This window comes from Eretmochelys imbricata, chromosome 3 (assembly GCF_965152235.1).
Source record: "Eretmochelys imbricata isolate rEreImb1 chromosome 3, rEreImb1.hap1, whole genome shotgun sequence".
Classification (NCBI taxonomy): Eukaryota; Metazoa; Chordata; order Testudines; family Cheloniidae; genus Eretmochelys; species Eretmochelys imbricata.
In genome coordinates this window covers 55888451-55901423 of record NC_135574.1, presented here as the reverse complement: position 1 = coordinate 55901423, position 12973 = coordinate 55888451, and the positions used below count along the sequence as shown (strand labels likewise).

The 12973-nt window shown below is 38.0% G+C and overlaps 1 protein-coding gene across 1 annotated transcript in view; it reads right to left on the bottom strand.

The window, feature by feature from the left end:
- Window positions 1–403: 403 nt before the first annotated feature.
- Window positions 404–12973, bottom strand: part of COL19A1 (collagen type XIX alpha 1 chain) — a 315760-nt gene continuing 303190 nt past the window's right edge. The window contains exons 47-48 of the mRNA XM_077812674.1: window positions 10493–10570; window positions 404–10233 (exon numbers count right to left, since the gene is read on the bottom strand). Of these exons, the coding sequence (XP_077668800.1) occupies window positions 10106–10233; window positions 10493–10570 (206 nt within the window). The 3' untranslated portion in view covers window positions 404–10105. The remainder of the gene's footprint in view (window positions 10234–10492; window positions 10571–12973) is intronic.

The following is a 12973-nucleotide window of genomic DNA, read 5'->3' as shown; positions in this document are numbered from 1 at the left end:
CAGCAGGATGCTGATAGAGCCGAGCATAGAAGCCAGATTTCCAGCATCACAGCCAAGTGCTCTGTCCACTACACCACATTGCCTCTCAGCTAATGTCCTCTACTCTAATACTCCTGTGAAGTCAACAATGCAGGATCTGCCCCAGGGAGTTTGATTCTTTGGAAATACAGCTCAGCACTTTTATGTAAGGCAATTAATTTGTTCACCCACAAAGGATGGTTAATTAGTAAGTAGAAGTTGGCTGGTGTTTTTCACAGATAAATCGACTTTTATTGAAAAACCCCAACTAGTTTAAGAGGAAGGTGCAATCCTGAGAGGTGCTGAGTACTTTCAATTTCCTGTGATTGCTTAGCTCCTCAAAGAACAGGGACCACAGTGAATTCAATAGAAGATGAATACAATGTTATAGTTTCACCAACAAACTTTTATTTGGACTATATCAATGTAATAAAATGTGTAAAACTGTTACAAGGACAGAAAAACCTGATAACAGACTGAAAACTATATCTCCAAATGTAATATAGTAACATCAGGAAGAAGTGGAAGAAAAAGAAACATTTTAAAGACAAAAAACATCCAACTGCTTTAAAAAAAATTATTACCATCTTAAAATGCTAAAAATTCCACAATAGAAATGACCGCTGTAAGGTAGAAAACTTAACCACATATATAAAATAAATAAATAAAATAGAACTATTACAATAAACACATTTGACATTCTGGGTTCAATTCAATGCAAACTTCAATTAAGTGGATAACTTATGATTTTGCAGCAGAATTTCTACTTTGGAGCTGAACTGGAAAATGAATTTCTAGTTTAAAAAGCAAAATAAAACTGACCAGTAAATCCTCAGTCCCATGAATAGTCAAGTATATGCAACATGGACTGAGGTCTCACTGGTCACAATACATATGGATGACAACCACATGTAATCTAGATGTATATAAAAATCCAAGTGGAAATATCAAGAAAGAACAAGGAAACAAAGAAAAGAAGAAGTGACATGGGTACTGTTAAGCAGAGTCTATAATGTGGACATTGCCCAAAACAAATAGAAGCTCATTGACACTTAAGAGCTGAAGAAGTGCTGGCATCACCTACCTTTGATTTTCATTCCAAATCTCTGACACAACAGTGAGTTAAGTCTAATGGGAGTCACTAATCAGGGGTATGATTGCACCTACATTAATTTCTATAATCTGATTGCATAATGAGAAATAGCACAATTAGCTCTACTGCACTCCAGGTTAAGCATAGAATCATAGAATCACAGAAGTGTAGGACTGGAAGGGACCTCAATAGGTCATCTAGTCCAGTCCCCTGCAGTCAAGGCAGGACTAAGTAGTAACTAGACCATTCCTGACAGGTGTCGTCTAACCGGCTCTTAAAACCTCCAATGATGGAGATTCCACAACCTCCTTAGGCAATTTATTCCAGGCTTAACCGCCCTGACAGGAAGTTTTACCTAATGTCCAACCTAAACCTCCCTTGCTGAAGTTTAAGCCCATTGCTTTTTATCCTATCCTCAGAGGTTAAGAAGAACAATTTTTCTCCCTCCTCCTTGTAACAATCTTTTACGTACTTGAAAACTGTTATCATGTCCCCTCTAAGTCTTCTCTTTCCTAAGACTAAGCAAACTCAGTTTTTTTCAATCTTCCCTCATAGGTCATGTTTTCTAGACCTTTACTAATTTTTGTTGCCCTTCTCTGGACTTTCTCCAATTTGTCCACATCTTTCCTGAAATGTGGCACCCTGAACTGGACGCAATGTTCCAGCTGAGGCCTTATCAACATGTGAAACAGCAGCAAAATATTGCTTCCTGTTAAATACAAATGTAATACCTGCTTATGATTAATCAACTCATCACACTCAGATCAGGATTCAATTAATATGTCTAGTCTGATGTATCACTTATTAGGCTATCAGCCAAAGAACTGCAGCATGTGCAATTGCACCAAGAGGCATCAGTGGTTCTCCACTCTCAGGGCAGGAGGCACTTGATGTTGGGCACAGGTGCTCCCAGTCATTCCCTTTTCAAATACTTATCTAAAAGACATTCAGTGTGAATGATTCACATGCATTTTTTTCATTGCTATTTAAGAATTGCAATTATACCTGGAGTTCAGCAAGGCTTTTGACACAGTCCCACATGACATTCTGATAAGTAAGCTGGAGAAATATGGGCTTGGTGGAACTACCATTAAGTGGATACATATATTGGCTAAACAACGAGTAACTATTAATGGAAAGGGGTCAGATTGGAGGGAGGTCTCAAGTGGGGTTCCACAGGGATAGGTTCTGGGTCTTATGTTGTTTAACATCTTTATTAATGACCTGAATGTAGGAATAGATAGCTTTTTGATTAAATTTGCAGATGACACAAAGCTGGGGAGGGGGTTTGACAATGCTTTGGAGGATAGAGCAAAAATTCAGAGGAATCTTGATAAATTGGAGAGCTGGGCTATAGCCAACAAAATGACAAATGTAAGGTGCTACATTTAGGGAAGAAAAACCAAATGCACAAATACAGAATGGGGGATAACTGGCTTGGCAGCAGCACTGCAGAGAACGATCTGAGAGTTGTGGTGAATCACAACCTCAATACAAGTCAGGCTATGTCTATACTAGAGAGCTTATAGCAGTGCAGCTGTATCAATGCAACTGCACCATTCTCAGCTGTCTAGTGTAGTAGCTCTAAGACGACGGGAAAGAGCGCTCCCATTGACTTAATTAATCCACCCCCAATGAGCAGCGGTAGTCATGTTGATGGGAAAAGTGCTCCCGCCAGCATAGCGCTGTCCAAACCAGCGCTTATGTCAGTGTAATTTATGTCACTCAGGGGGATTTTTTCTCACACCCCTGAGCAACAAAGTTATACTGACATAAGTCATAGTGTAGACAGAGCCTCAGCAATGCGACGCTGTTGCAAAAAGAAGCAAATGCAATTTTATGTCGCATTAACAGAGACATAGCATGCAAGTCAGAGGAGGTGATAATAGCGCTTTACTTGGTTTTGGTTGGGCCTCAGCTGGAGCACTGCATCCAGTTTTGGTCTCCAATGTACTGAAACAATGTGGAGAAACTGGGAAGGATCCAGAGGTGAGTGACAAAGATGATCAAAGGGATGAAATCCAAGTCATATGAGCAAAGGCTGAAGGAACTGGGTATGTTTAGCTTGGAAAAGAGGAGCTAAATGGGGGTGGGAGGGCATGATACCGGTCTTCAAATACTTGAAAGGTTGCCATAAAAAAGAGGGAGAAAAGTTGTTCTCTTTTGCCACAGAGGGCAGGACTAGAGGAAATGGGTTTAAACTACAGCATGGCAGATTTAGATTAAATCTCAGGAAAAACTTCCCAACTGTAAGAACAGTAGGACAATGAAACAGACGGCCTAGGGAGGTTGTGGAAGCTTCTTCACTGGATGCTTACAAAAGGAGGCTAGATAGCCATCTGTCTTGGATGGTTTAGATATAACAAATCCTTCATCTTGGCAGAGGGTTAGACTAGATGACCCTGCGGTCCCTTCTAATCCTATTGTTCTATGATTCTAACAGTTGATTACAGATGCTTTATTTTTAGTCATGGATTATTGTTGGTCTGGACAGTTGGGTTACTATAGAGTAGAGATTTTGAGTGCTGCAAATATTTCATTTCTTGGATCTGAGGTTGCATGGATGTAAAAGAGTGGAATCTGGCTTTCTGCCACCACTCTAGAGCTCCCTCTGAGGAAAAAAGCACTAGATGAAACAAGACTACTTTGTCAGGAAGAAAGAGACGGAGCGAGAAACCATGGGCTACAAAAAATGTAAGTATGGTAATGCTCAGCTTCATTATAGCTAAAAAATCACTGGGATTCAAAAAGCCTCCATGCAGAATGGACGGGGAGAGCCAGGTGCCTCAGAATGGCATTCAAAAAAACCAGTGTGCTACGTGGCTGCTCACCAAAGTTACCTAATAGGAGATGTAAAGAAGAGGTGTGTGTTCTAAGCCCTGCCCCTCAGCCTAACTCTGGGCTGGAGGGAGGTACCTCCCTCTGCTTGGGATTCTCAGCTGCAAAACCTCTCTTGAGGTTAGGTGCCTATGCCATTTTTGCAAGAAGATAGGTGTGGGGAGGGGAAAAGGAGGAAGGCCCTGATTCTGGGATTTAGGTACCTAAAGTGGCAGTTTAGGTGCTTAAGTCCTTTTGGACCAATGGACTCTGTGTCTTGGTTTGATAGACATTATGAATTTTTCCTAGTAGCAGCTAGTAGTTATGCTACATGGTACAAGAAAATATCACACTCATACAAATATGTTTTTAATTGCTGGAGTAATTGCGTGAAACCTTGACCTGATGACTGGATATGTCAAGGAGATGATGGATACCATTGGATTTGGTATTATTAACTGGCCATGAGTACTTTGCTTCCTTTCTCTAATCTGTTGCTTAAAATAAGGTCACTGTGTTCTCTGTTACAGTGTCACAGGCAACAAAGAGGCGGAAGAGAGACAAGATGTACATCAGTTCTCTTCTTTTACAAGACAAGATGTACATCAGTTCTCTTCTTTTCCTTTCCACTCCTATTTTAATTTTGTCATAATCCTTTATTTTTCAGTTCTTTAATTTGAATATAGTTATAGTAAGGAGAAAACCTTGCCGTAATCTGCATTTCTGTGAAATTATCGATAAAGACTGAAAACCTTAAAGACAATAGGTGCAGTGAGCTTGCTGAGGCAGCTAACTTTATCTTGAGAAGAAAATCATCATTACTGGTCAAAATGCTGCCAAGTGCCCTTTCAAACTCCATCTAGCCCCTGTGCTCTTTTCCTCATGGGAGAGTTGGACATTTATATAAAATTTTCAAATGCAGGTATCTAAAAATAGGCACCTATATTAACCCATATGTAGACAATAACTAGATTATCTGATTTTCAGATGGGCTGAGTATCTACCTGTAACTACGATGGAAGTCCGTGGAACCTCTGAAAAATCAGTCCACACTGAGGTGTCCATACACAGATTAGGAGTGAAATCCTGGCTCCGCTGAACTTAAACTCCCATTGACTTCAAAGAAGCCATGATTTCAGCCCAGATATTTAACTGTAGGCAATTACATTTGAAAATACTGGCCATAGGGAAGAGCAAAACTTAAATTTACTCATTTGTGGCTGAGGCTATGTCTACACTTAAACTGCTACTGCAGCACAGCTACTCTGATACAGCTGCGCTGCAGCAGCGCATCCGTGTAGACACTTACTACAGCAATGGGAGAGGTTCTCCTGTAGCTGAAGTTAATCAGTTTCCCTGAGAGGGGGTAGCTAGGTCGATGGTTCTTCCACTGAACCTGGCCTTAATGATCTCTTTTGTGCTTTAAAAGACAAGAAAGGGAAAGGCTACCTGACTCTGAACCTTGTGTTGTCATTGTCACATCTACGAAATGGGTATAAACCATTACTGTTCTCATCTGGTAGGATCTGACACAGATGTAAATGACCATGCAAGGTACAAGGCAGTGAAGGATATCTTGTGATCCACTTAACATGTATGCACTGAACTGAACTTTAAATGCTGAGGAAAAAAATTAATGGGGCCAAGAGGTATGTATAATGTTTATCACTAGAGCCTTGTGTGGATACAAAATTTGTATCCACATCTGATTCACGATCCACAAACATGGTCCATGGATATCTGCAGATTTCCAGGGCTCTATTTGTCTGTATGCATGTACTGTGATGAATTCAATGACAGCTAAATGTTATTTGAAAAGTAAATACAACAACAAAATACAGTGCATCATCAAATTCTTCAAACAGTGAACTGAGACAAAATATATTTACAGTGAAAAATTCAATATGTAATTAAATGTATCACTTTTCTAAGACAGAAGTCTCAAAATCTTTGTAGATTATATTGTTTTGTTTTGGTCTATTAACACATAACATTTCTGTTAGCATGCCATATGTTATACACATTCTCTTATGGTATTATAAAGCTTGGATTTTCCACTTGAACCACAAATTTTTGAGACAAAGTCATAGTTAAATTTGTAAGCCTTCATAAGCCATACCAAACATGGTAGATGGAGCTGGATTTAGATATGATGTACTTCTGGATCTATTTTAGTTTTGGCCTGCGTGCCACATTTCAGAGATAAATTTATGCTTCTTGATATATACAGAATACGAAGTAAAAATTATTCAGTAAAAATTAATGTCAACTTTAATCTTTGATTTCTAAGATTTGAACAATAACAATTTTATATCGCAACAGTCATTTTAGTAAATAGATAAAATTCAAAGACCTTAGATGGCATTGCAGTATATTTGAAAAACAGATGTGTGTATAATATAAACCATCTAGATCATGTTTCTTCATACAACTGTTATGTAACACTACAGACAACACATAAAATACTATAAAAAGGCCAAAGAAAAGAAACAGATGCTGTATTCCATAAAGCTGGGCACAGGCTGACATGAAAAGTAATAACTCACCATTGTGACAATCAGAAGCACTAAAATATTTTATGAAATGGTTATCAGTGAGTTAAGAAATTACTTCACATTTAGCCTTACCTATCAGGTAAACATGTATATTTGTCAATAATACATATGATCAGAAAACACAAAGGGAGGATTGATAACAAGAGAAACCCATCCTAATACTATGCTACAGAAACCTATGTGCTTATTTTACCAAGTACAATTTATTTATACAAAATATCCATGTATTAAAAACATTAATGTAAAAGATCACAAGTAGATTGCAATGCTACTTGATTTTTAAAAGCACCTTACTCTTAAGGTTTACTTAATACTCCAATAGACTTACTGCTCCCTTAAAGATGCATACCGTTATGCTGGAAATAAATTGATGTCTAGAAGTGACATGTTTTTTTACTATATAGTCTCCTGCATTACATGCATATACAAAACACAAACAAAACCTATATCATATAACCTGGAAATATTCATCCAATAAAGGCAGTATTTTTTGCAAACACTGTTGTCTAAAAACAAACTGTACATTTTAGAAAAAATATATTAGGCTCAAGGATAAAAGTAGAAAGATGGCACAAGATGTAATGTATCTACATTGCACTGTTTCCTGCCTTCCATTTTTAGAGTTCAGTCTCTGTTCAATCCTTTGCACTAACAAAAGTGTCCTGAGTACCACCACGTGGACAAAAGGAGGTATATAACACAGGCTCTGAATAACTCTGAAAGGGTTTGACATTAACTAAGCCACAGCAGCTTTATTACTTTCCTGAAGCAAATCAAAATAGTTCCAAATATACCAGCCACTTCAAGAAGATTCTCGTCATATTTCAATTCTAAATATAGTTCCAGCTAAAAAAATCCTAGTTCAGAAAAATACCTCGAGCTCTCAAAGATAATCCTCTTGTATTAGGCAACATTTCCTGTAGCACACGTTTTTTAAACATATAAATGAAATTGAAGAAGAAAAGCAAAATCCTCAAAACAGGTGTAAATCAAGGAAACATTCATCTGAAACTGCAAAAAAAATTTTAAAGATAAAACCCTGCCAAATGAGAAGCATGTTTCAGGCCACATTCTGCTTTCAGTTCTAATCGTGTAAAACTGAAATAACTCAGGATAAAAGCAGAGTTAATCCAGAATGACGCCATTCTATCCAAACACAGAATGTGGCTCAGCAGCTTGGAAATGGTATACAGGTATCAGATATTACAAAGCGCCCTTTTTCTCACGAGAAATTAAATTGGGTCTATATGAAAATGAAAAATCATTAACCAAAAAGACAGTGTGAAATAAATTAATCATTACCAACACAGTTACTGATGGAGAACTTCAAAATGTTCAAATACAGATTTTAAAAACTCTAATAATGAGTCAAAAATGGGGGGAGAGAGAGCACCTGTTGCAAATGTGTATGAAAAAATAATCTTTTTAAAATTCAAGTAAATTAACATTTATAAAATCAGGCTAGATAAGTTACTAGCTTTCAGAGTTGTAGTTCAGTCAGGAAAATGCCCAAAATATACAGATAACACCAAATAATATATCTATATACACTGTTCTGTATAGCATTCTAGAAAGGGAACAAGCTCATAAAGATTCTAATCATGTCATTTTCTAATACCTTTTTTGGTATTAACACAGGAAGTGAAGTTTAAAATTAAAGTTAAAAAAATATTTTGAATATTTTAAATAAGATTTGGAATCACTAGAGAAGTACAAATAAATCAACTTAAAAAAATACCCATGCAATATACCTGACCAGCAGTTCATGTAAGCAAACTGAAAACATATACGTCCAATTTCTCTGCTGGTATAAATTTGCTGACTTTAACGGAATTATGCCAGAAGAGAATTTGAACCATACAGTCATGCGTGCATCTGAACAAAGCAACCCATTTTAAAAATCTGTCTCAATCTAGATATACTTGATAGGAATCCTATTCAAACCAAATTTCATTTTCACTGTAGGTTCTCTGAAGGCATCCACACTTCAGCTTCTCTAATGCCCAATTTGCATTCAAAAGTAAAAAGAAAAATTCTTCTGGATGTCTCTTTTGGAGTCCGAAAGTCCCAGATTTGGCAACAATCCCCTGATAGTTGTGGATCAAGAAATATTGTCTCCCGTAGCTCATACTGTATATAACCACTTAGCTGAGCAGAATCCAAGCGAACTACTAACAAACCGCTGATACGATAGAGCTTTGTTTTCCACCATCCCCACCAATTTACTTTGTGGTCCTTGATTACAGCTATCTGTGCTCTGCTAATAGCATTTTCACTTTCTAGCACGATAGTTTCAAGTGAGATTAGATGATCTGAAGGTCCCTGATGGTCTTAAACTCTATGAAACTATAAAACTTGTCAAACCCTACATCTATCCCAGGGAATGAATGAGGCTAATATTCAGATGATCTGGCTTCATCTGTTTCATATAATCCAGAGGGTATCTTGGGGAGAAAAAAGCCTCTTTTCATTAGCCCTGCAAGACTGAACATTTTATTGATTGTTGTTGACCATTTGCTAAATGGTCCACTTCTTAAATGTCTGTAGGATTCATTTCACTTCATTCTACTTCGCTTTCTAGTGATAGCATCTGCCACGGTAAGAGTCACACAAAGCATTTGTAAACGGCATCCAGTTATGCTCCATGATGCCTTTCCAAAGTGAATTTCACATGTTTCCAAGCCATCTAGTGCCAGCCAACTAGTTTTCTTGCATTCTAATCTGTCCCTGTACCAATATCCTGGTATGCCTGCCTACCAGATCAATTTGAGTGTAGACAAGTAGGAGACCACATATTATATGATTATAACTATTTGTTGAAGGATGTGCCATCACTAATTTAGTTCCAAGCTAAAAATAAAGCCAAACCCCAGCAACTGGCCATCTTGGATTTATGCACCTGAAGTTAAGTGAATGAGCCAGTTCTGAACTGGATTATCATTCAGTGACAGAAAATGCCTTTATTGGCCAGATAGGATAAATTTCCAGACAATCTGAATCCAGCAATATGGTTCACAAGGGTAGAGAGGATATCATAACATTTCCCCCTTTGGCTCCACAGAAGCAATTCAAGCAAGCTTGAATGTCCTGAGTGTGCTTCATAAGCATTGGTCAGCTGGGTGTGGAAACCTATGCCATGACTTTCTGAAGTGAATGGTAACATTTCGTATGAACAGAGTTCCCCAGCACGCTACCTAAGAAGATAAACTTCATTGTGAACATGTGAATTTAAAAACTCTACAACTGTAATACAGTCTGTGATAAGATGAATAAAACCAGTATTAACAAGACTGAAAAACCTGTACTGTCTTAAGATCATCAAGTTGTAAGAAAATAAATTTTGTTTGAAGAGAAAAGCTCATAAGAACTATTTGGGCCTGTTGCCTCTCTAAACCAGAGAAACAGTAAAAAATATAACACATGGAATGAACTCACAAAATCATTTCAAAACTCTGACACAGCAATTAATGTAGTAAAAGGCTCGATCTAAGTGCTCTATAAAATGTCTATATATTGTAGAGTATACATATGGACAAAAATGCACTAAGTATTATGAAGATTAAATTGATTCATAAAAAGAAATAAGGTATAAACATGAACCAAAGTGTCTCTGGAGGGCTGTTTATTTCCCACTGGCACGCTGTCGAGCCTGAGATACATGATAGTAACAATCTGCTGGGTTGCACCTTCCGCTCAGCCCTGGAGGCCCCTGGGAACCTGGAGTGCCTGGCGGGCCTGGCACACCAGTGGCTGATAAAATAAAGATAGCAATTAGCATAGACATCATCACTGTGCATATGGTGAGCCTCTTGGTATCCTCAAAAGCCTGCTCCTTCACACCAACTAAACGCAAGAGGCATGGAGTCTGATTCTGACCTCAAACCAAAGAAAATCAGGGGTTACCTTATGAAAATCAATGGAGTCATACTGGTATAAAACTGGTGTGAGATCAGAATCACGTCCAAAGAGGGTGTATTTGTTTTACAATGATCAAGCTAGAGACATTTACCTGAAGGTCCAGGTGGACCAGGATTACCTGGGAGTCCAATACCAGGCTCACCTCTTTCCCCCTTCTGTCCTCTGTAACCTAAAAAGGATAAAAAGAATAAGAGTGCCCTGTAATTATAACTATCTTTTTTCTAGGCACCTTACTGACACAGTAACTACCAAAACAAACGTGAAAACTGATGCCCATTCTTTCCAAGGCCTGGTAATCCAGCTATTGTACTATTTACCTTCCTTCTATCACACATGGGAAGATTTCTACCAGTAACTGACGGATCCTGAGACAGAAGAGTATCAATGGATCAGCTGGCTTCACCCTTTCCAAAGTTTTTCTGCTACTTTGGTAAAGAGTCCAGGATAAAAAAACTGAACGTATATCTTGCTTCAGTATTAGCCACAGGGTGAAATGATATATGGTGCCAAACCAAAAATTAGGTGTAGTAGAAAAAGTAAAAAAACCTGCCTACAATGTATCTAAAGAAAGATTATGGGACTTGACAGTCTGTTTAACTGACCTAATTCACTACAATGGGCTCATTGTATTGAATAAAATACAATGCCAGAGGATAGCTTATATACCAAGGTAGTCAAACTTTCTGACTACTGGTAGCTCAACATCTCCCAGGAGCTACTGCATCTAAATTTGTATCATTTGTATTATGTGTGTACTTTAGATTGTAAGATTCTTGGGCTGGCCTTCATCCTCCTGTGGGTTTGTAAAGTACTATGCACAGCTATGCCACTATATAAATGGGGTCAGGGGGAAGCCCTTTAGTTATAGCGTACATCCACAGCAGTCTTCAATTTTAATACAGTGTTGTTAGAGCCTGTGAAGATTATATGTTCCAGCATGCAACGGACTACTGCTCACATGCTCAATAACTGTGAACGGCACATTTGGATTTGCACTCTGCACAGGCCACTACTCTGTACTGAAGATGAGTGGCTACGTTTGTTCAACTGTATGCAAACAAATTCAGCCCTCAGCTGCATGCAAATTAGGTTCAGCCCGTCTGTTTCTTGGCAAGTCGTCAAGATGGTTCCATCAGCTGGGAAAACTCTGGATGTCCTTAGAATAGCAGTACAAGGGTCACTGAAATAATAATATTCCTTACCATTTCCCTCATAGTCAAAAAACAGGCCTGTGACTTTTACATTAAAGCAAAATGACTGATGGAAAATAAATACAGTTTAAGAGGAATAACAAATCTGACACCAACACCTAACTTTTATAAGGATTTTTGGGAGGCCCATTCCTCCTCCTCCATGCAAGAGTAAAAGTGTCTGTGTGTATGGGTGGGGTAGTGACATACACTCAAGATACACTGAGAATTAATGATCCATCCCTGGTTAAATATAGAATTGCAACGGAGAAGAATAAATCTGCTGTGGATAAGGTACCAATATATTTCCAGTGTCTTACTATGCCAAGTAAGCTGCTCCTTTTTGGAGCAGCTGTCCCCTGATGAGAGGAAAATTAGAAGAGAAGGTTTGTGAGGTGACCAATGAGCACTGTGTCAATTGTTATTTGAACAATAATGGGACTGGCAGCTGTATGGCTGAAGTAGTCAGTTAGCAGTACTACATGGCAACCCCACTTCATGTGACAACTCAAGAAGAAAATGGGAGGACATATAACTATTGCAGGCACCAAACAAAACTGTACAATACAACGGTACGCAGATTCATACAATTTTTCTATTAAACACAAGTTCATCTTAAATTTAAACAGAAAACCTATTATCAACTGCCATCATCCTTGGTCTCAGAGCAAAGCAGTGATTGGTAATTTATTCTCCTCTCTCCACATCCCAACATTCCCCCTCAAGTTAACACTGAAATGATAATTGGAGTGCATAAAATCCAAATCAGTAGAATATGCATGCAATGTGACATGCATGACAGGACAATCATATGAAAACAGGCAGGTATCTAAACAGAAAACAAGCAATTGAATAATTCAGAGAGAAAAAAAGCTCTCTTTACATCAGCTGTGCATTCTGGTAGCTGAGTCCTATCAAACAGAACTGTCTAAGAGATCCACACACAACTGTGAAACCCCCAGTAGGAAAGGGGAGGAAGCTTATATTCATTAATGGATCTTGAATTTGTTTTTAAATTGCCATGATTAACAGTATTTGCGATCATATAAGTTAGCTGGCTATGGCACTTTTGTGCAATTCATTGCAGTTGCTACTGTTCGTGAAGGTCAACCACATAATTAAGAAGCTGATTACATTTCCTATTTATTATATCTCTATTCACCTTAATTTTACAGTTAGTAGTTAGAGTACAGTTTATCAGAACAAACCCAGCTAATTATACTTTAACAAAACAGTGCTACCATTAATCATTTATGTTTTGTATTTCTATATGCATGGGGCACAAAGAAATCACATTTAAAATACATCATGTTTACAATCTCTATAACGTATCATGTGTACATAATAAAGTGGTCAGCAAGGGACTGATGCAGATTGACAAA